The 21,708-nt window shown below is 47.1% G+C and overlaps 2 protein-coding genes across 4 annotated transcripts; both read right to left on the minus strand.

Annotated features, from left to right (window-relative positions):
- Positions 1-1,330: 1,330 nt before the first annotated feature.
- On the minus strand, positions 1,331-4,942 carry LOC115331719 (sentrin-specific protease 1-like). The gene is made up of 2 exons (XM_040207733.1): positions 4,855-4,942; positions 1,331-1,767 (listed from the first exon to the last, which is right to left on the minus strand). Exons 1-2 carry the CDS (start codon positions 4,940-4,942, stop codon positions 1,331-1,333), a joined length of 525 nt encoding a protein of 174 aa, XP_040063667.1.
- Positions 4,943-6,691: 1,749 nt separating this feature from the next.
- On the minus strand, positions 6,692-20,451 carry LOC8052404 (putative sodium-coupled neutral amino acid transporter 7). Of its 3 annotated transcripts, none has more exons than XM_002434379.5 (10): positions 20,163-20,451; positions 17,638-17,998; positions 14,531-14,652; positions 11,331-11,529; positions 11,065-11,200; positions 10,881-10,973; positions 10,753-10,810; positions 9,947-10,209; positions 7,645-7,844; positions 6,692-7,070 (listed from the first exon to the last, which is right to left on the minus strand). In XM_002434379.5, the coding sequence occupies exons 2-10, from the start codon at positions 17,969-17,971 to the stop codon at positions 6,889-6,891; spliced, it is 1,587 nt and encodes a 528-aa protein (XP_002434424.1). In that variant the 5' UTR covers positions 17,972-17,998; positions 20,163-20,451; the 3' UTR covers positions 6,692-6,888. The 3 variants fall into 3 exon arrangements, with proteins under 3 accessions (XP_002434424.1, XP_029849794.1, XP_029849795.1); XM_029993934.3 differs by having other exon boundaries at positions 17,638-18,005; XM_029993935.2 differs by lacking the exon at positions 20,163-20,451 and adding an exon at positions 18,503-18,521 and having other exon boundaries at positions 17,638-18,005.
- Between the last annotated feature and the right edge of the window lie 1,257 nt (positions 20,452-21,708).

Raw genomic sequence — 21,708 nt, forward strand, 5'->3', positions numbered from 1 at the left:
TTTGTCTACCTTTCCGGCGTCTGTCGGAGATTCACCGCTTTTTCCCTGGCGAGAACGCGGCCTTCGAAAAAGATTTGTGTTTGTCCTTTGTCCCTTCTCGAGGGATTATTTTCGTCATTCTGGTCCAGCTCGCTTGCACCTTTGCATTTTACTGCCTTACACTCTTAAGAAAAAAGGGTGTAAAATTGTGTATCGTTACACCCTTTGTCCCATATAATACACCCCAAACTTCAATTCGACGTACAGCGCCCTACAGTCGAACAGACGGCCCGAAATTTTACGAGGGGCTTGTTAGCCGTGTGGTACAACTTTTTAAATAGCTAAAGTGCGTATCAAAGACCACATAAAGAAAACACCGAGTTTTTACAGCAGAGCCAAGAAAAGCCCCGATTATATTTTTTGTAGTCAGTTAAACGTACATTAGCTATTTTAATAAGTTGTACCACTCGGCTATTAAGCCCCTCGTAAAATGTCGGGCCGTCTGTAGGGCGCTGTACGCCGAATTGAAGTTTTGGGGTGTATTATGTGGGACAAAGGGTGTAACGATACTCCATTTTACACCCTTTTTTTCTTGAGAGTGTATAACAATAATTACTTCTTGGTGTCAACGAGTCTACAGGGTGAAACAAGGAGACGCCAGGCTCTTTAAATCGACCGGAAAATTCGGTTTCTTAACCTATCGCGCTACGACTTTGTGCAGCGTTGCCCACAGATGGTGCATTTTTTTTGCAAAAATTTGCAAAGAGCGAACTTACCTGAGGAAAGAGTAAAGAAAGAAAAAGGCTTAGCTCCTATAGAACCACCTACAAAACCATTTTCCGCGGGAAAAGAGGTTTCCTCTTTGCCACCCAGAAAGGAGGAAACCCCTTCTCCTTTCCACGGAGACTAGCTTCCGGACCCGCCCTTTTCAGGGGAGGAGGAAGGAGTGCGAGATGGGAGGGAGCGGAGGTCGTTGGGTAGCACTTTCCTACCGTGCGGAAAACGGTTTCGTAAGTCGGCCTTTAAGCGGTCACAGACAGTTGCGATGCAGTTACACTCAAACGGATATGGGAGGACCAGCATTAAGCAAAGTAGGGGGTGTAGCAGGCTTTCAGACATGTAGGTGGGGTCAAGCTGCCAAACACATAGAAGGTGGACAATATCCCCACATACATGAACAATGGCCCACCACACCAATAGCTGCCCTCGGACACTGCGGTATACCAGTATCTTGACCGAGGCCACCCGGCAATCAAATACAACGATTTGCTTGAGAACCATTAAAAAAATAAAAAAAAAGTGCCGACGCTGATTAGTAAAATATGTACATTGCTTTAAAAGAAAACACCGCTCAGACAGGGAGAAGCTGCCCATGTAAGATCTCATACACCACCCGCTTGCGGAAGTATGGCATGTGCTGCTGTCCGAAGGAGATCTTGGCGTCGCGCGAGACACACTCGGCGTACTGACAGGTGAAGATGCCACAGACGCTGTCGTTGTGCTGCTGCGGCAGGTCGCTTATCACCTGCAGCTTCCAGGGTTCCCAGTCCAGGCCGTGTCCCCGCTTGTACTGGCTCTCTGCTTCCAGGTAGAGCTGCAGCTTGTGGAGGCAGTTGTGCCTCTCGCGGCTGCTTTCCATGCTGTCATAGTAGGCGATGTGCTTCTTCCTGAGGTCGATTGTCGCGAGGCGCCAGTGTATCGTGAAGTGGAGCGGCACCAGGATTATGCCGTAGAGGAAGAGGTCCACGAGGCCGTCGACAGAGGGAAGGAAGCGCCTCGAGAACCGAGCTAATGGCCATCACAACGCCTCAATTTCTCCCACAGCGGTCACTCCGGGAACTAAAGTGACTTCCATTTCGTTTTTAACGGCCAGCTTGGGGCCAGAACAGATATAGCGGAAGGGGCTTCAGGATTGCCGCCCGTGACTCCCAAGCGGACGCGCCGCGAATTACTACCGGGGTTAATATGCGCCTAGCTCGGGACGCGCTGCCTGAAATAGCCGCTGAGGCACGGTTGTATAAAAATTATATTAATTGTACTGCAAAACCTTGCAAACTAAAGATTTTAGAAAACAACACGGGCCCTTCATTCTGTCCTAACTCCAATAAAAGTTACTACAAAAAGAGTTTTTTTCCGTTGGTTTTTACGCAAAAACATGCTTTCTAAAAGTTCAAGGTGACCACAGTTAAGACGAATGATACAGAGTGGCGCTGTCGTCGAGCTCGGTCTCGGTGGACGCCCGCGGCCCAGGTTTCCGCGGTGAGTTTCCCAACTGAGAGTTCTGGTGACGTTGGTCTGAGTGCAGTCTCAATCTCTTCTAGCACAGGGCCAGTCAGCTTAGGCAATACCACCTAGAAGACAAGGCGTGCGCATGACATTTCGTTAGTAGATCCCCGACCCGCCCCAAGCGGCAAACACGAAGAAGCTTGACGAGAGTAGAGGCCCCGCGGAGCGTGGGGGAAAAGTGATTGCAGCGCTCCTAACGAGCTCGGAGCCTCCGCTAGCAGACGAATTCTCCGCTACTCATTGGTTCTGCCCATTTTCGTGCGAGGTGACCAATGAAAAAAAATTGTCACGGGTATTCGTTACTTTGAATGTTAAAAAATAGGTGCCTCCTCATAAGTGAAGGACATCTTCTTCGCGTGGGAAAGATGTTAGGGTTTTCAGGTTGCAATTTTGGGACTCTCCTGAAGAAAACACTCTAGCTGTTACAACTTACGTAAGCGAGATAAAACACGAATGTACCTTCACACTGTCTTTTGAAAAAAGGGCAATGTACAAACATTTTAGAACGTAGCTACGTTTCAACTTTACTGCTCTTATCAATCAATTTGTTTTGTTGTTGCAGTTCCCATTTCTCATTAATGTCTTGATTATAACTGTTTTGTCGAATAGGCGAATAGGATGAAGAAGCAAAAGGCAATTTCGAACCACGTACGTTATTGCGATGTCAGTATGCTCTGAAAGAATTCAACAGTGCACATGCCAATATGACGCTATTACTGAAACTGAAACTAATAAAATCGGAGGTACAAGCAAAGCAGACTTTTTGCGCGTCCAAAAGAAAAGAAAAGAAAAAAAGATGACGGTCAAATTCCGATTGTTAGCGCCCGGACGACTAACGTCTTCGTCGCCTTCTACGATAAAAGCCGGCACCCTTTAGACCGTCAGCAACTCTTTCCATTTTTCCGTCTACTTTATTTATTTTTTTGAGGGGACGCTTTGACATCGCGCTCTTTCTTCCTCCTGCTTTTATGTGTTTCTTTGTGTGTGTGTGTTTAGTTTTCCTTTTTGTTTACTTGACGTTCGAACCATCGCGTATTTTGTTTTGCCTTGTTTGGATTAGTTTTTGCTCTGTTTCCTTCAGTTCGGCGCTTACTTCCGCCAGTCCGTCTGCTGCGCTGTGCCCGGACATTTTGAGGGCCGTCTGCAACTTTGTTGTTGTTGTTGTTTTCTTCCGCTCTCGTCTGCGATAACCTCCTATTTTCGCCTTCGATTGAGTTCCAAAAACCAAATCTTCATATGTGCTTTTTGGTATTTATTAAATATATTAAAATGTGCAAGCTCCTTATACATTTATATTCGAATTTTATTTGTCTACGCCGGAACATCTGCTACGGGTCATCGTTTGTGGATCAACCGGCCGCTTTTGGGCATACACCAGCGCATACTTGGAGATGGCAGGCGTGTCATGTGGTGCGTACCACTGCAAAAACAAGTTTTTGCGATGTGTTAGAAAGCCCTTCTTCCGCTTCCCGAAGACCGAACAAACGTGAGTAACTAAGTTGCTGCAGCATTAAAATTAAACTAAAACAAACAACAAAAAGAAAAGAGAAGCTCTTTTTTTTTTTTTTTTTTTTTGTGCTGCTGCTTTTCATTTTTTCCCCCTATGTGCCGCAATGATCGTTGTCGTTGAAGGAGTTTTTGGCTGGGTGATTTATGTATCTTTCTATTGTCAGTTAAAGTTTTGTTTTATTCGCCGTTGTTCGCTACCAGTTCACCATTTCTCTTTATTTTCGTCTGAGAAGAACCCATCTTTCCTGCAAAGTTCGGAAAATGTTTGCACGGTCATTTTCTCGTTACCTTCTTGTTTTTGTTGTGCTGCAAAGGCTGGTTCGCTTGCTCTGGTAATCTTAACATGTTGTTTGCGCACGTTTTAATGATCACCTATTTAGGTAAGAAACTGTGACAACGCAGTCTGCAACGGATCAGCAGTAACCTCTTACGACGTAGTTCGAGCAGCTAAACGCCTACTTCCGCTTCCCAGATGCGCTCCAAACTCGTGTGATCCCCTGAGTGGCGTTTGAGGCCGCTAAATAGACTGCCCTATCTTTGTTCATGCGTGCGTCGTTATTTGATTGTCGTTGCAGTTGCGATCAGTGGATTCCGCTTCGCAAGCGGACTGATCGTAATGAATTGTTTCAGCTGTTGGAATGACGAAACGGGGCTCGCAAAGCGTCTGCTTACGTAGACTCCGAGTCCTTTATCGGCGTTCGCCGCCGCTCTCGTGGGTTTTCGGAGGAATTACGCCGCCTTTACTGGCGGCCACAGCTGCGTGCGCGACTGCTTAGCGCGAGCTGGTAACGAGCTATCACAGTTCATTTGCCACGTGCATGCGACATCATCAAGATTGCCGATCTTAGCAATGTAAGCTCGTTCTGAGCACGACCACTGAAGCAGGCGATGCAGCAGGCGATGGAGCAGACGATGTAGCAAACGATGGAGCTCATCCGGGCTACCTAGGAGGCGCTGAGGGGATCTACTAGTGATGACGTTTAGAGGTGGAAGGGGGGATGAGATCGCAACTGCTGAGCATGCGCTCGTAGCATGACCGCTTGCAGTGCCTGAACGCGCTCGACGTAGCTGCCGACCCACTGTCGCCCAATTGACGGTCGGCGATGGTCCTGAAGGGTGTTAGAGGAGGTCTGTTCCACAAATCATCGTCTTCCTTACCCTTTGCCATTGTGCCCAGGCGATTGTTCCAACAGCTCTCGTGTAGGCCGCTGACTTGAGTGTTAGAACTTCAGAATGGGCGAGTTGGTAGAAGTAGAAGCCGAAGTTAACCACGCAATACAAAGTCGTTAGTGAGCGCTGTGTGAGAGTTGTGTTCCTTGTGTGTGTGAAAGCTTGAGTGACAGTTTTTTGAGTGCGCAGAAACGTCGACCAATATGACTTGAGTGGGCTTATGTCGCCGATTCATCCACGTCTGCGGTCGACCACCCAGTTTTTCCAGTCGGAGAGCTTCTTCGAATCCTCGTCCTGCGCTGCTGGGCCGTCAACGTTGCACGGAGATTCACAGTAGCCATGTTTGACTGAAATCCCGCGTTTTATGAGCGTGCAGGAACTTGGCGTGAACACTGACTACACCGTGACACTGACGCAACACTTCGTACCTGAGGAAGTTCCGAAGCATGGCAGAACTGTCGTAAGCATACTTGAGTAGTATTTCAATTACAGTAATTTAATTACTTTCCTTGGTAATTTGTAATTAATTACTTTCGGCCAAAAGTAGTTGTAATTTAATTACTTTCTAGCTTCAGTAATTGCAAAATTTCATACACAATTACAACTACTTTTGCAAAACTTTGCGGCGCTGACAGAACCTCTCTGAAGGCCTCAGCACTCGCAGAAGGGGCCTAGCTCTCGGTGAAACACTCGCACGAAGACACGCACTCACACACGCGCACAACATCAATAGCATCGCATTGTTTGTTGTTTTGTTGCTTACACTGCGGGCTGGAGGCAATCCTCCTTGAAGCCTACCCCAACGGCGCCGTGTTGCGCCGTCTGCTGTGCGAGCAGAAAAAAAAAAAAAAAAAAATAGCGTAAACATGACAAAATATTGAAAAAAAAAAATGAACTTCAACTTTCAGTTGAGCTAGGGAACTTTATTTGTTTATAATTTTTTTTTAACTTCCCTCTATAGGTTCTGTCGCATATTTGTATTATTTCCAAGTTTTTTTCCAGTTGGTTTTACTTCGTACATATTTTTGCATAAGCGTTTTAGAGATTGACCTCGCACCTGTGAATAGTTACCAATGATTCGGGAGCCCCGATTTGGTTCTAATATACTTCTGAGCCATTATAATTTCAACTCAATGTAAATAATTTACAATACCATGATGTTTGTATGTGAATACGGTCATATCAGCGCGTGTGGATTTCAGTTTTATATCAACACTTGTAAAATATTCATAAATGACTAATTGTCGCATTTTTATTTGCCGGGCTAACAAAACTCTGTCAACCCAATTTTTTTTTTTCTTTGGCGATCTGGCGTCTTCCAGCATATGAACCAAGTTATTTATAAAAAAATATATATATAATAACGTAGTACTTCATTGCCTCAAACTGTCAAGTTCCATCATGAATTTAACAAGATTCATAAAAGGAAAGTTCAAAACGTGGCATTTATGCAGCGATGCTTTTTAAGCCTCCTCAAACATTGGGGCGAGGAATGAACAAATACGTTGCATTCTATACAACTCGTTCAAAGTTAAATAAGTAATTTTAAAGTAATTGCATTACTTTCCAAAGGTAATTTGTAATTGTAATTAAATTCTTTTCACGTAGTAGCAATTGTAGTTAAACTACTTTTGAAGCAAAGTAACTGTAATTGTATTTAAATTACATTTTGAAAGTAATTTACCCATGTATGGTCGTAAGCGACTAAGGCCTCTATTCTGTAGCACTCGTAACAACCAGACGTACAGTAAGGTAAGGTAAAAGTTTAATGTACAACATTTAAATAAAGTCCCCAACACACACATGGGCGCAGGCACACGGTACACAAATGTGACTAAAGGTCCCAAGTTTCGAGAAGGGGTAACTGGTGGGCGCGAGGAATTCGCTGGCGCCGTGGGAATCTGGAAGCCAGGGGGAACAGCCAGTGGAGAAGGGGAGGCCAGGTCACGTGCAGAGCAGGTGGTGCGTTCCTCCGGTCGTGATGTCGTTCATTATGGTCTCCAGGAGGACGACGCCGAAGAGGAACGTCCCGAAGACTATCATGAAGCTCCCGGAAGCGAACACGAGCATTGGTCGCTTTAATAGAAACTCGTGTTGCTTGTGGAACATCCCCACGAGGCACAGGCCTGAAACGGGCAAGAAACGGGTAAGGTCAACTGCACATTCCTACGATAGAGTCGTAATATGCTGAGCTGCATCACCGGTTTCTCCTCCTTGATCTTTGTTCAATATGACATTATGACGCCTACAGTTTCGAAACGATTTGCTTATATACCGTGACTTTTGTTTTAAGTGGCGATCATGTTCTCGCTAATCATACTCAACAAATCGAATTCCGGGAGGATTTTATGCGAGAATGAAGGTGCTTCAATGCTCGACTAATTTAACAAGTCCCCGAATAATTTTGAAGCAATCTGAGACTGAGGAATACGAAAGTCGACACCAAAAGAAGAGACAGAGAACGTCTTAAACGGGTTGCTTTAAAAAAAAAAATGTTCAGTATACACCAGCTCACTTGCGCCCTGTTTACCGAATTCGTTATTCGGGGATAAGAAGTGTTCAGATAAACGGACCACGGTCTGGTGTTAGGATGACATCGTGGTGAGGCTCGAATTAAATTCCTGGAGGACTTTGTGACAGCAACTTTATTGATGAGAGTACGCTTGATTTCCTTCTAGCTTTTTGCTTAGATTTTCGTACCTGGAAAAATAAAGATGTTGGCGGCGGCCAAGCATCCTAACAGCTCGATGACGACGCCGATGTTTGAGGTGAAGGTGGCTAAAGCGGTGGAGGTGACAAACCAGCCCGTTGTGATGATGATACGCCGACGAGGCTCTCCTTCGATGAACTCCTTGGCCGGAAGTTTGAGCAGCTCAGCATACAGGCCGTCGAAGGCACCTCTGCAAAGGCACCCAACGTAAATACATGCCTCCTGCAGAGATAAGGAGTGCTGTGCCGAATACGACCAAAACGTTCCGAGTCTATGCGCTCCGCGTGACCAAGAGCGACCGTCCCCCAGTGTGCCGAAAATAACGCTGGAACGAGGCAGCGCACTTCTTAGGAGTGCTACCATGTGCCCCCGGTGCTCCTAACTGAAGGGGCCGTAGCTTTTGCAGTTCGTCGAGTAAGATAAAACATATACAACTTTTAATATAGCACGACGTTATGCATCAGTTTCTTTACCTTGTACGACCATTGTTGGCCCTGTATCTACCTCCTCATGCCATACTCCAATACAACTTTAGTGCTTAATATTAGTCCGCAGACGGATTCGATCGAAAAACATCAACAAACATGTGCCGATAAAACAAAGCACACACACACACACACACACACACACACACACACACACACACGCATACATACACACGCATACATACACACACACACAAAAGCGATATCCGTTAATTTTGGAAACAAATAAGCACGAGAGGGCCGGCTTGCTAGAAGCAGCGTCTCAGCTGAGACTGGGTGAAAGGAGGCACAGCCAAAGCCAGCGCACGAGCTGAGCGGGACTCAAACCGCGTCTCAAGACGATCGCACGGCCCAGCCTTTGCAGTGCTTTCTTCTACCCAGTCTCAGCTGAGACACTGTTCTAGCAAGCCGGCCCTGGAGTTAAATGGTACTCGTTTCTCCGTGCACCTTATACCCCTGTCAGACGGGAAAGTAAATGTCATTTTGATCGAATGTCATTCACCGCTCGGCGAATCAGCTCGTGATCCTGGTTCTGCACGTGGAGCGTGCACGCGCCGCGGCGCGTATTAAACACGCGGATTGGCCGCCATGTAATGTCGTTTTGCTTAAATGTCATTTAACGTGCCCGTTTGACAGGGGTATTTGACTGTCATACACGCGTCATTTAATCAAAAGAAAACTTGATGCAGATTACGTTTTTAGCGCACTGTCACATTTGCACTGACAGTTACACGACATCACGAATCTGGCAGCCGATACAGTGGAACCTTTTCGCAGCCGTGAAGAAACGAGGTGCGACCAAAAAGTTCCGAAACTAATTTTGTAGCGCAAAAGGAGGGCAGCACAGTGGTGCGCGCGCAGCTGTCGAAAGCAGGGACCTTCCTGCGTCATTATGCCAAACGGCGTTGCTCTGTGAACATCTAGAACTTCGTTAAACGCGTTTTCTTTTTTTAAAATTATATTCACGATCATAAAATGATGGCGATCTCTCCATAGGCTGCAAACCAAAGCGAGAGGGATATCAGTTTTACGTCCAACTCGGTCAATCTAAAACAGAGACCTCCGAAATGACTTAGAAGGCTTACGTCTAAAAACAGTGAGGTGTGCGAGGTGTTGAGTGGAACTCGCGCCTCAAGAATAGCAGAACGTCACTGAAGTCAAGGAGAGGTCGGATAAGGTCGCCTTACCGCTCTTCGTCTTCCAGCGATGTCCTGCCGTTACTGAAGCGCGAGTGCCACTTGAAACTTCGCAAAATTCACTGCCTGTTGACACAAGCCTGCTGAATCATTTCAAAGGTATGTTATATTTTGACGCAGAATTCATATTAGCTCTCGCTCTGGTTACCAGTATATGGTGAAATCGCCATTGTGCCCGCGCACGTGGTCACAAAAACTCGTGTAGCGCAGCTCCAAATGTTCGCAGAGCGACGCCTTTTGGTATAACGAGACATGAAGGTCCCTTCCTCCGTCAGCTGCGCGCGCATCTAGTATGCTGCCCTCTTTTTACGCCACAAAATCAGTCTCGGAACTTTTTGACCGCACCTCGTATATCTATATTCCACCATTGCTGTAAGGTATCGATGCACCAACCAAGTAGAAGTCCTCTATAATAGGCAGTCAATAAAGTTGTGGCTATTGGACTTCCGATGTTCGTAGCTTCAAACTGTTTCTCGTGGCGAATAACTTGCAAAGGCGACACTAATCGAGATATTTCAAACAGAATCGCCTTTTCAACGAGAGACCAAAGTGAACTTTTTCGCATTGTGTTGCTCTGGTGGGAAGCTTCGAAACTAGAAATGCGTCCTTACCTGCCGCAGGAGGCGAGCAGCGGATAGGTCGTAGTCATCTTGACAATGAGCGCTGCGATGCCGAAGAGCACCCAGGGATTCGAGGCGTCAAACATCTGCATTATGTCGGGCTTGACGGTCGAGCCATAGGCCATGTAGCCGAACGTGCCCATGAGCCCGTAGATGACGAAGAGGAAAATCGTGCAAGCTGTGGTGGTCTTGGCCAAATTGGCCAGCGTTCGTTCGCGCAGGTTTGAGTAGATCGGGATGATCACCTCGTGGGCCTGCAAATAAGTACGATGAATCTCAACCACGCAGCTTGTTGAGATTCATCTCATCAGCTCCGATAAACACTTCACACTCATGAAAGTGAAATAAAAATTGCGAGAGATGACTAACAATTGAAGGAGTTCCACAGTGGAGTGACAATTACTGGCTTAGATTAAACTTTCTAACAAGGAAACCTCTCAAAGCGGGACGGTTCGGAAACGTACCACGAATTCTAGGGAACTCGCCGTGTGCGCAAATCTTTTGACTCCATCCGGTGATTTGCAGCCTCTCATTGGATAGTTAAGGCACGTTTATACTCCAACGTAACGTCGACGAGCGCGGCGTAGCGCAGCGCACACTGATACTGATTGGTCGCAGGTATCGCGTTCCTGGTCGCCGGTCAATGAAAGGCGCGCGTTCTGCGCTACGCTGCGTTCACTGCACTCAACGTCGGAGTATAAACAGCCCCTTACCGCAACGTGGTTCGCGGGGTCTCCTTAACACAACTCTAGAACAAAAAAGAAATGATTGAATGTCGCGCGAGTGTGATCACTCACCTGATACGCAAAACAAATCACGGGGAGAGTGACAACGATGTCGGTCAAACTTGACGGTCTGTTTGGGACGAGAAAGAGGGCAGTCGGACACGATTCCAAAGCGGCACAACTATATGGCTGAGGCTGACCTGGTCTTCATCGTGACTTCCTCCAGATCTTCAGTGGCAAAGACGAATATCGTCAAGAATATTGGATACAGCATGACGAAAATTCCGAGGGAACTGGTGGAAGGAGGAACAGCTCGGGTCATTGGCATTCCCGTTAAACCTTTCACCCTTCGGCCGCGAGCTAGACGAGCGCTGGTGTTGTTACCTGGCATACTTGAGGAAGTCCAGCCTCTGGAAGTAGCAGAGAGGCATGATGCACACGACTGCGGTGGCCAGAATTGTGAATTGCCTGTTCATGTACCACTCGTGGCAGAAGAGAGGGCCGAACTGGGAGGCGAACACTGCGCAGAGAACGTGGCGAAACCGTCAGAAGACGAGAGGAACGTTACAAGTAGCATATTATGACTGAAATCACAACAACGCAGGTCCCGCGGCTGCGCATCCGAACTGAGCCCCGAGCTTCGCACTCACGTCGGTCGTACTGGTCGCCAATGATGATGAGGAATGTGATGCAGATGCCATAGCACGAAAGTAGGATTGACACGGCGGCCAGCTGCTGAGCCCGCTTGCCACAGGTGGTCATCAGGACATCGTGGTACGTGTTGTCGTTGTTCAGGTCGGAACAGTAGCCCAGGACAAGCATGGTAATCACGATCAGGCACATCATCACCTGGTGCACAAAGAAAGGTACCAGTTTACGTTCGATCGGGACGTTCGTGTGGGAATTTCAAGTTCCTTATTACGTTCCTTACTAAATACTTATAAGCACAAGCAGAAAGTTTCAGAAAAACTGCGCATGTGACATGACAATTATTTTGCACCATGGTTAAAAGCGCTAAAGAACAAAAGTGAGAAGACAAACTCGGGCGCTTAATAAAAAATTAAAAGCGCACGTGTTTGTCTTCTCTCTTGTGTTCGTCTTTTTAGCGCATGGTTCAAAACGCTCATCATCACCAACTAGCCCAACAACAAGTACTTTTACATGACTGAATTAGGGGGCGATGCGGGCTAGTTGATTCATACTTAAAAAATCGACACGACGCACAAAAAAAAAAAAAAAAAACTAAGATGAAGGATGTGCACAAGACAAGCGCCGACTCTCAACTCAAGTTTTAATGGAAAAACAAACACTGAAATAAACAGCAAACACAATCATGGTCAATCAGCACGTGTCCAGATAACTGATCTCTCTGCTATGAAGATGGACTGAAGTTTGGCTTACGCAAACTAACCAAACTAAGCCAAACTAAACTAAACTAACCAAACTAAGCCAAACTTAACTAAACTAACCAAACTAACAAACTAAACTAAACTAACCAAACCAAACTAAACTAACCAAACTGAGCCAAACTTGCTTTTTTGATTGTATACGCCTTTAATATTTTCCTGGTCATCTGGTCCCCGTCCCTTCAGACTATCATGACGCGATGGAAGGTGGGGGAGGCTTTCACAATTTGTACCATGAATAAACAAGTCCCCCCCTCCTCCCCCTTCCCCCCCCTCCCCCTCCCCCCCCCCCCCCCCCCCCCCCCGTGGCTGTCGACCGCAAAGACCAAGCATGTTCACGCAATCGTATTAATACATCTGCCAGTTTGACCAACGTATATCTTACCGCACGTCAGCAGAATCATTAACACGACGCCTATCGGGCACTCCATATGTTTGTTCTTATGATCATACTGAACAAATGCGCTTCGGCCCACCTTTGTTGGGCTCCGGACGCAGTTATGTTAGTTTGTAAGGTGCAGAAAACACCACAGGTACGTCGTATCGTCGCGCTACTTTCTTTAGATTGTGAGATATTTTATGAAGGTATGAAATGAGCGGTCTCTTCCTTTCTAAAACTGTTGCTCTCCCCTCGCCTTCTTAAGCAGCGTCTCCGCCACAGACAGCATTGACTAATCGGCTATAATCGCTCCACCTGCCTACCGAAACTGTCATGCGTTGCATGTTGGCACGACTCCTCCAAGGCAGCTTGTAGGCAAGACGAAGTTATACACCTTTTCCACAAGGGCGCAGTCATCTTGAATGTCGTCACTTCTGCTGGTATGCGTTAGAACATCGTTTTGATCTCTCCGCGCCGCTAAAACGTCTTCACAAAAAAATAAGTGCTTGTCACACATTCTTGTTTCGTCTCACCGATATTTTCTCGCATATTCCAGGTTGAATTGCTTTATCATTTTTTCGTCCCGCATACTAGATACACCATACGTGACTAAGAACGAAATGGAAAACGTCTATACTACTTTTAACTAGTTTCGAGTGTGCAGAGTTAAATGTAAGAAGACCCTTCTTCGAACGCGTGTTATATGATCAACAAATGTGACTACCTGTAAATTCCAATCTGAGGTCTAAAAATTGTAGAAAACATCCATCCCGAAGTTCGTGAGTGAATCTAAGCCCTTTAGAGCACAGTGCGAAACCATCCAAAACTGCCGTGACAGTACTGGTTTTCGAAAAAATCCCGGAACTATTGAAAACAATCAAGTAATCGTCTACGTATATAAAGACGTTGCGTACACTCATCATCTAGGTTGTCGTGGATGGCCAAGTCGCACTCAACCAAAATGTCGCAAAGCACAGGCACCACACCTGACCCAATGCAGATCCCTTCTTCTTGCACGTAGAGCCTGCCATCATGAAATAAAAGTCGAATCCAGACAAAACTTCAACTCCAAAATACATTCAACACATACGCCGCTAGTGTTTTGGAAGCCTCGTTCTTTTCTATGCACTCACGTACCGAAACAAACATGGCCTCATGGGGAATCTAGTAAAACAGGTCTTCTACATCAATGGAGAAACCTAGTGAATCCGTGTGCGATTCCGTGCTAAAAACACTACGTAACACCCAGAACTGCATGCGCACCAAATATGGATCGAAAAGTTCCAAAAAAACTGAGGTGCTTCTGCAAGAACTGGCTAACCAGTCTCTGCCACGAGCCCGACTCATCCATAGTCATTTCATAGCTTCATAAAATATCCCACAATCTAAACAAAGTAAAGCAGCGATACGGCGTACTTATGGTGTTTTCTGCACCGTACAAACTGGCGCAACTGTGTCCATGGTAGCCAACAGAGGTGAAACGAAGCGTACTTGTTCAGTAAAGCATAAGAACAAAAATATGTAGGGTGTGCGATAGGCGTCGTGAACCGCCGACATGCGTTAAGATACACGTTGGCCAAACTGGCAGATGCTTGGTCTTTGCGGTCGACAGCGAGGTGGCACTGGCCTCTTCATTGTGCAGATTGTGGATGTCACCCCCGACTTCCATCACTTCACAATTGCCGGAAGGGGGGCGGGGACCAGATGACCAGAGAAATTCTAGAGGCGACACAATCGATAAGAAAAAACTGAGCATTGCGTAAGCCAAACTTGTCCTTTTGCATAGCAGGGAGATTAGTTACCTGGAGACGTGCTGATTGGTCATGATGGTGTTTGCTGTTTATTTCAGTGTTTGTTTTTCCATTAAACCTTCAGTTGAGAGTCGGCGCTTGTCTTGTATACACCCTTTTTGTGCGCTGTATCGAGTTTACTAAGACATGACTGTAAAGGATGAGAAGTCGCTTGAACTTTTTCAGAGGCATAGTATATATCTTCAAAAGGATATACTGTGTCTTAGGCTAAAAGATTTCATGTAACCCATGGGCAAGCCCAACGAGGCACTCACAATCTGCAAGATGGTGGCGGACACGATGCCTCCAGCTCGGTCGTACGCAGCGGGAAAGTTGAGCACACCAGCTCCAAGTGCAGAGTTGACGAGCAGGAACGTAGCTACAGTCCAGGCGATACCTGTGGAATAACGCGGCGGCTGAAGTTGCATGCGCAGCCATTGAAACTGACACATCCTCGTTTTCACCTCGCTCGATGAAGAGCTTTAGATGTGAATTTAGCCAGTGAAGTATTGATATAGGAGCAGAGAAGTGAACCGAGATGTCTCGTACCAAGCTGATTATACGATGTGGTTCGGCATAACGCTTGGATTGGTCCAATTGCATTTACTTTTTTTTTTTTTTTTTTTGTACGCAGCATTTTGCTTATCATGCCACGTGTAGCGATTTCACGGGAATGATGCTTGTTATTTTGATTTTTGCTCAAGTTATGTTGGCACTGAAAAGAAAACAGCGAAAAAGGAAGACGTTTTGTTTTAGCCAGGCTGAAAAAAGAACGCACGTCCCATGACACTCCACAATTATTTAGTATAAACTGAGCTCATTGAAGAGTGGCGGTCGCTTTTTTTCACAGTTTTAACCTTTGGGAAAATATAAATGTGCGCGCGCTACTGCAAAGGAGAGAAAAAAAAAAAACTCGTTCATGTTGCAAGTTTATGGCCAGCACTGATCAGCTATCAGGGGTTGTGCACCGAGCACGGGCAGCCGCCGATCGCTTGGCCCAGCTGTGTGCGCGTGCGACAGGTACGCGAGGCCACGCGCTCCGCTGGTCCATTTCGTTTCGCCGAGTACTCTAGATGTGTTCCAGTTTATATACCTTAACGCAAAAGAAAAGAAACACCTGTACAGTGGCTAGCGATGCGCGAACGGCGACCAGGCAGTACAGACCACGCGGTCGAGCAGGCAGCGAGTGGAGGATCGGAACGGCAGAGGTGTTTAAAAGTGTATATATATTCACCCGCCGCGCGCACGGTAGCCGTGCGACAGCAATGCCTGTACTGCCTGGTCGCCGTTCGCGCATTCTAGCTCACGTCGCTAACCACTGTAAAAAATGCCCCCCCCCCCCCCCCCCCCCCAAAAAAAAAAAAAATTATTGCGAAAATAAACTACGCTTTGCCAAACGCTCATTCTCCGCCCAAAGGTAGCGCCAGCGCGGTCCGCACCAGATGCCAAAGTTTCAACACTAACCGTTATTTTATTCAAAATTTATAAGTGATTGTCCGAAATTTTCCATGGGAAAATGGCAAACGACATAGCTTTTGAATACATGGAACTCTATGGGCGCCAGTTACCGAAAGCGGGCGAAAATGGTCCACATTTTTCCATGGAAAATTTCCGAAAATCACAACTTTTGAACAAGATAATGGTTAGTGCTGAAAATTTGGCATCTGGGTCAGAACTCTAGCGCTACGTTTGGGCAGAGAGAGAGCGTTCGACGATGCAGATTTTATTTTTGCGGTATTTTTTTTTACACTTCTATTTTAAATAAATAGCATAATTTAAAAAAAAAATCGAACGGTCGCCGTCACCCTAACGTCAATGTACTATATTCACCGTGATTCAAAAATAATTAATAAAAAAAAAAAAATAAAAAAAAAAAGTTTTACAACACACCACATCTCGGACGGAACAGAATGTGCGCTTTGTTATTCTCAAAGTTTCCTTTTTTTTTTTTTTTATCAATTTTGCGTTTGTAGATTAGGGTAACCAGGCGTCGGCGTAGCCAGCTTCAGCGAAAACCAGTTCATATATGCGCACTTGCGATTCCACTGCGCACGTTGCACGTGGCCGTGACGGCAAGTTGCAGCGAGGCCGAGACTCGGCGCTTTTACAATGTCATGGTCACAGCCAGCCAGGCGGCAGATGTCGAGACTCGAGATCTGATTGAGGAAAAAAACAGAAAACATTCCCCAAGTGACGTGCTGAAACTGGATGCCGGTGGCCGAAGGAGAAGGTCGGCGGCTGATACCGCCGTGTTTGGGAAACGCCACACTGGTGCTGACTGGTTGGGGCTAGACTCAGTTGTGCGACACGATGCTTTCGATTGGATTGGAAGCGGATGGGAGCTGATGTACAGTCGGGGACAAAAGTCCCCAGGACGCGCGAGCTGCGGCTGAAACGCATTGCTCTGCCATCTGCCGGCGGGTCGCCTGGTTTCGAGATCACACAAAAGCGCATGTGCGTCCTACTGCGCCTGCAAACATGTCTGTTTTCCCGCTCTTCTGCGGCGGGGCGTCGGAATCGGGCGCGTTGTACCGCCTCGGAGATAGCGCTAACTGACATGGCATCGGCAAAGCCAGGAGTCACGGCAGCTCAACCGAGCGATAAGCTCAACTAGTTATAAAGCAAGATGCGCTGACACGGCGAAATGCGGCGCAATGCCGCAAGTTGTATCTCCAGTTTCGGGATGTGTAGCAGACGCTCGTCAGCCGCAAGCGCTATTTCCGAGGCGGTACCACGCGCCGCAGAAGATGGGGAAAACAGACATGTTTGGCAGGCACAGTAGGACGCGCATGCGCATTTGTGTGATCTCGAAACCAGGCGACCCGCCGGCAGATGGTAGAGCAATGCGTTTCAGTCGCAGGTCGCGCGTTCTGGAGACTTTTGTCCCCGACTGTATATATGTAGGCGGTTACGGCGATCATTCGAACCGCACAAGCACTCTCTGGGAGGCTTCATGTGCGCATCCTTGCCCTTGGAAATGTCGGTTCCAAGGGCCTTTGTCAAAACGGAAAGCGCGAAACACTGCTCAAGTTGGGTACGGGCCGGGTATATACCGTAACGAGGTTACGTAACGTCGTTAAGGTATATCCCTTGGTAACTGAAGACACACCTGAATAGCAAGACAAGAAGGACATCTCTGAAGAAAGCACATTGGTTTGTTCCTCGCGCAGGAGGACATCACGTGGCTTTAAAGGAAGGCTCAACTTTCTCAGCGTTACACAAACATTGCGCCAAAAAAAAAAATGTTTAGTTTACATGCGGATGGAATTATTTACCCCGTAAGATTACAATACGAAACACAGACAACTGACCGAAAGTTCCACCACGGATGTTCGTTCTCTCGTACGACTTTGATTGCGAATCTGAAAAACGGACGCCTTACCTTGCTGAACTGCGGGAGAGGTGAGGGATTCTAGCTTCTCGTCCCGAAGGCCATTGAGCAAGGTGGTCTTCTCGCCCACTTCTTCGGAGATGGGAGCGTACTCGAGGGTGTTGGTCCTGCTGAGCCGCACGGAGCCCTGCCGGATTCGTTCCGACAGGTCGCTTGACAGCGTTTGCCAGGCGATGTAGGTCGGATAGTCGGTAGAACTGTGGAAGCTTTCCTGGATGAAGCTGCCTCCCGGGCCTTGTCGGTGGAAGGCGCCCACGGACGCCACCGATGCCATCGAGGCGAAGGCATCGCTGAAGCTGACTAGGCTTTTCCGGTGACCGGACATCGCAGGAACCCCGTGCTCCAGAAACCTCTGGGAGCTCGAAGAAGATTGCATAGTTCAAAACCCGAACCCCAAGCCACTTTCCCCGGAAGCAAATTCTCGATTAATTTCGAGCTACTGGTTAGCGCAGGAAGAACCAATTGTGCGCGGGGGCTACAGGAAAAGCTGCTAATTCGAATCTGCGGCCGCGCTTGTTGACGGCAGCTCTGAGCTTGGCCAGCTTTGCCTTTGACCGAGGAAACGTAGTACAATGACACGCGAATGGCAATCTGCCACTGCGCGAGCTGCGCCTGCGCAGCAAGGAGCCAAGGAGGCCATGTGGTCTCTGTAGATGAACTCAGTGCCGCAACTTCTTCGAAGCCACCCTCGCCCTCTTCTACTTGCGGTCGGTCAGTTTTTATTTATTCTTTCGGCAGTTATCGGTTAGATTAGGCGGGGAAAGCACGATATGAGACTCACGTCTTTACACCGAGATCACTCCCCACTCGGTGTGCAAGACAACGTACCACCAACTTGCCCACCTGGCTTGCTTACCCGTTAGATGAGCAAGTTGGGTGGCGTGGCCCCAGACGAGTTAGCACAGTGCTGATACATATACTCGTCTTCAACTCAAGAACCGCAGTAAAAAAAAAAAAAAAAAGTCCGGCTCCTCGCGGAGCACTACTAGTTTCCACTTGTATGCAGCGAATTAAGATATCTGGGGGTGTATTTTAGATTAGATATATGTTATCTAATCGAGACGTACACGTTTCAAACACCAAAACCACCGCTTCTTCCCCCGACAACCAAACCTTCTAAGAACTACTTCGCCCGGCGTATGAACAATGCGCAAAACTTTTTTTCTTCTTGAGGTGAAACTCAGAATAGTGTTTCAGTGTCACTGTGTCGCGCGATCGCGGAAAGAAATTAGGGGTGCCACACTTCTTTATAACGGTGAACTTTTTTCACTGGGTGTACATGTCAAAGTCTCCGCAACTATTTTCTCTGTTTTTTTTTTTCTTTTTTTTTTATTTAATCTTCGTTTATTATCACCAGCTGCAAGACCGAGAGGTGCCTGCTGTGTCCGCCACGAGGGAAGGAGGGCTACGGTTCCGGCTTGGGACAATAGAGAATATGCGCAGCTATCAGAAGGCGGCTGGAGCTGGCTAGGAAAACAAGCCCTAACCGTCAAGGCATCGATAGTTTGATAAAACCAACAGCGTCTGTGGGCTGAAGTCGCAGATAGCACGGGTTGCCTGGTAACGAGACCCTAGAGTTAATTTGTTTTTCTTAATTTTATTTTTCTTAACCCTATGACAATGTTATCATGTTATCTTCTGTTCAACTGAAGTGACGCAGAGAATAAGAACGCCTACAGAGTTGTATTTTTCTTTCTTTCGAATAAACTATAGTTGTCCTCTAGGCTTGCGGTTGGAAAAGCATATATACTCTTTTTTTTTTTTTTTTCTCGCAGAAAGACTATTTATTTTGTTTTGGCTAATTACGTCATCAGCTAGCAAAGTTCACACACGCAGTTTCGTCACACACAGACGGCTATAGGGAGTACTCACTGGAGGCCATGGCTGTGTGCACGACTGCTAAGCCCGCGCTGGTGTAGAGCTTCCACAGTTCTTTTGCAACGTGCATTCTACACCATCAAGATTGCCGGTCTTAGCAGCCTATTAATGTGAGTTCTTTCTGAGCATGCGCTCTAAACAGCGCCCTCAAATATGGAGTCCAGTGCATACGCACTATACCAAACTATCAAACTTTAAAAAAAACATATGCTCACATGCAATGTAAAGATGCGCGATCAGTTCTTCTTTTCCCTTGATCTTTGTTTCATATCACTCTCTTTTAACAACTGATATGTTAGAAGAAGAAAAAACACATTTCAGTTTTCAGTAACATACACTCAGTTCTCTTTCGTGCCACATCAGTAAATAATGCTTTGAGTTTTGAGACTACAAAAACGAATAGATCAACCTGTCTTTTCCCCTGGACCCGTCGATGTAGTCGTTTCTAAGTTCATTTTTTCGAGCGTCGGAGGAAGTGACCAATCGGAGACTCCGAGGTCCATGACGCAATCGGTGGCGGGATTATGAGCACGCAACGTCGCGCGCTCTAGCGTAGCAGATAATAGGAAGACAACCGTTACCCGCAAACCCAGAAAAGAAAAGGTGGGGAAACTGGGAAACTGAAATGGGGGAATTACCTTTAGTTGGACTGCGCCGTCGTTGCCCGTGCTTCTGGAGCACCTCTGGACGTTTCCCGGCAATAGCCACCTCGTTCCCGAACCTCGGCGTTCGTGCCATTTTGCGATTAGCTTATCGTGATGCAGGATAAAACGGTGGTCGGGATAGCGTTATCTCTAACCCATATAGGGTTGTGCCGATTTTTTAATCACCTTGGGTCGCGATAGAAGCACGCTTTCGGGGAAAGGGGCGACAAGGCGGCGCTGTTTATTCGGGCTGCCGGCCGCCCCGATCAAGGGTCTCGGGGTTGTGACACCTTTGGTATCTCCTTGACCCTCTTCGTGGGAAACTCTCCCTCCCTGCACCATAATCTGCACCCACTCTGTACTCGGAATAGACTTTGCGATAACGCGAGCGAGAGAGCAAATCGACCGATACCGCTCCGGGGTACGCGCTTGGAAGCCCGCCTCGATGTGGGAGCGAGGAGGGCCCGTAACCATGTATCGTTTGCCAAAACCAACGATCTGCGCTGAACCTCCAGAGTATGCTTTGTTCTGTTCCGTGCAGCTGCTGCCAGTAACTGTGTCGAAATATCGGCCTACAGAGCTGGCACCGCCTTCGGACGAGATTTGCGCCCTCTGCTTCATTTTTACATTTATTTCTTGTTCGATGAAAATCGACATGATTGACAGGTGCGTCGCCATTAATCCTATTGTCTAATCATTGACCAGCATAAAGAGGAGGAAAGGGAATGGCCGGGAATTTGTCTTAGGGAAAGTGCACTTTTATCGGTATTGCGTGAGCTCTATGCCGTCAGCAAGGAAGGTGCATTCAGCCAACACGTGGGGAAAAAACAAAAACAAAAAAAAAAACTTCTCACTGACAGCGATTAACATAAATATCTGCGTTTGCAAGGGATGCCTTTGAGGTTGACTGAGCTAGAAGAATAGCCTCCACAAAGACGGATTGCACGTGAATTCTCCGCGTAATCGTCGTTTCCGGAAGTCGGCTATTATTTCGCAGCATCCGCGTCCTGGTATCTCAGTGGTATTTCGAAAGAAGGAAGCCTCGTAATATTTAGTGGCCAATATGCTCTATACTGTGTCAATGAAATATTAATGTGTAAACGTACAACTTGCAGTTGCGAGATCTCCAACTTGGACATCCGTGGCGGACATGCTTTTTTAGGTGTCCGCTCCGTGACTGTTAATTTTCAGTATTTTTTTTTAAATATAATTACAGCGAAACAAGCGAATGCCTCGGGACCCCTTTCTCCGTGGCCACGCCATTGCTCCTAGAAAGTTTATCCCATCTGTTATCGTTTGTTTGCTACTACGGCGGGTGATGGTTCTGGGTGCGGAAATGCAATTGAAACGAGTACAGTTACTACCTGTGGCCGTAATAGGAACCCTATATATTGCTCCCTATGCGTTGCTTGAGATGTCACAGGCAGAGTGTTTGACTACGACGGGAGGAGCCGTTAGTTGCACGCACAGAAACGATTCTCCGTCCTTGGAGGAAAATCCTCAAGTGCCGCAACGGTATACGCGAGCCGCCGACGGCGTT

This window comes from Ixodes scapularis, unplaced genomic scaffold (assembly GCF_016920785.2).
Source record: "Ixodes scapularis isolate PalLabHiFi unplaced genomic scaffold, ASM1692078v2 PGA_scaffold9__187_contigs__length_104089568, whole genome shotgun sequence".
Lineage (NCBI taxonomy): Eukaryota > Metazoa > Arthropoda > Arachnida > Ixodida > Ixodidae > Ixodes > Ixodes scapularis.

Excerpts from the sequence above, each read along its gene's own strand:
- LOC115331719 (XM_040207733.1), bottom strand. The coding sequence starts at position 4,942 with ATGGCAAAGGGTAAGGAAGACGATGATTTGTGGAACAGACCTCCTCTA. Across the intron at positions 1,768-4,854 it reads CGACCGTCAATTGGGCGACA|CTCGGTTCTCGAGGCGCTTC; the intron begins GTGGGTCGGCAG and ends GATGGCCATTAG.
- LOC8052404 (XM_002434379.5), bottom strand. The coding sequence starts at position 17,971 with ATGTCCGGTCACCGGAAAAGCCTAGTCAGCTTCAGCGATGCCTTCGCC. Across the intron at positions 11,201-11,330 it reads TGGCGACCAGTACGACCGAC|TGTTCGCCTCCCAGTTCGGC; the intron begins GTGAGTGCGAAG and ends TTCTCTGCGCAG. Across the intron at positions 10,974-11,064 it reads GACTTCCTCAAGTATGCCAG|TTCCCTCGGAATTTTCGTCA; the intron begins GTAACAACACCA and ends TCCTTCCACCAG.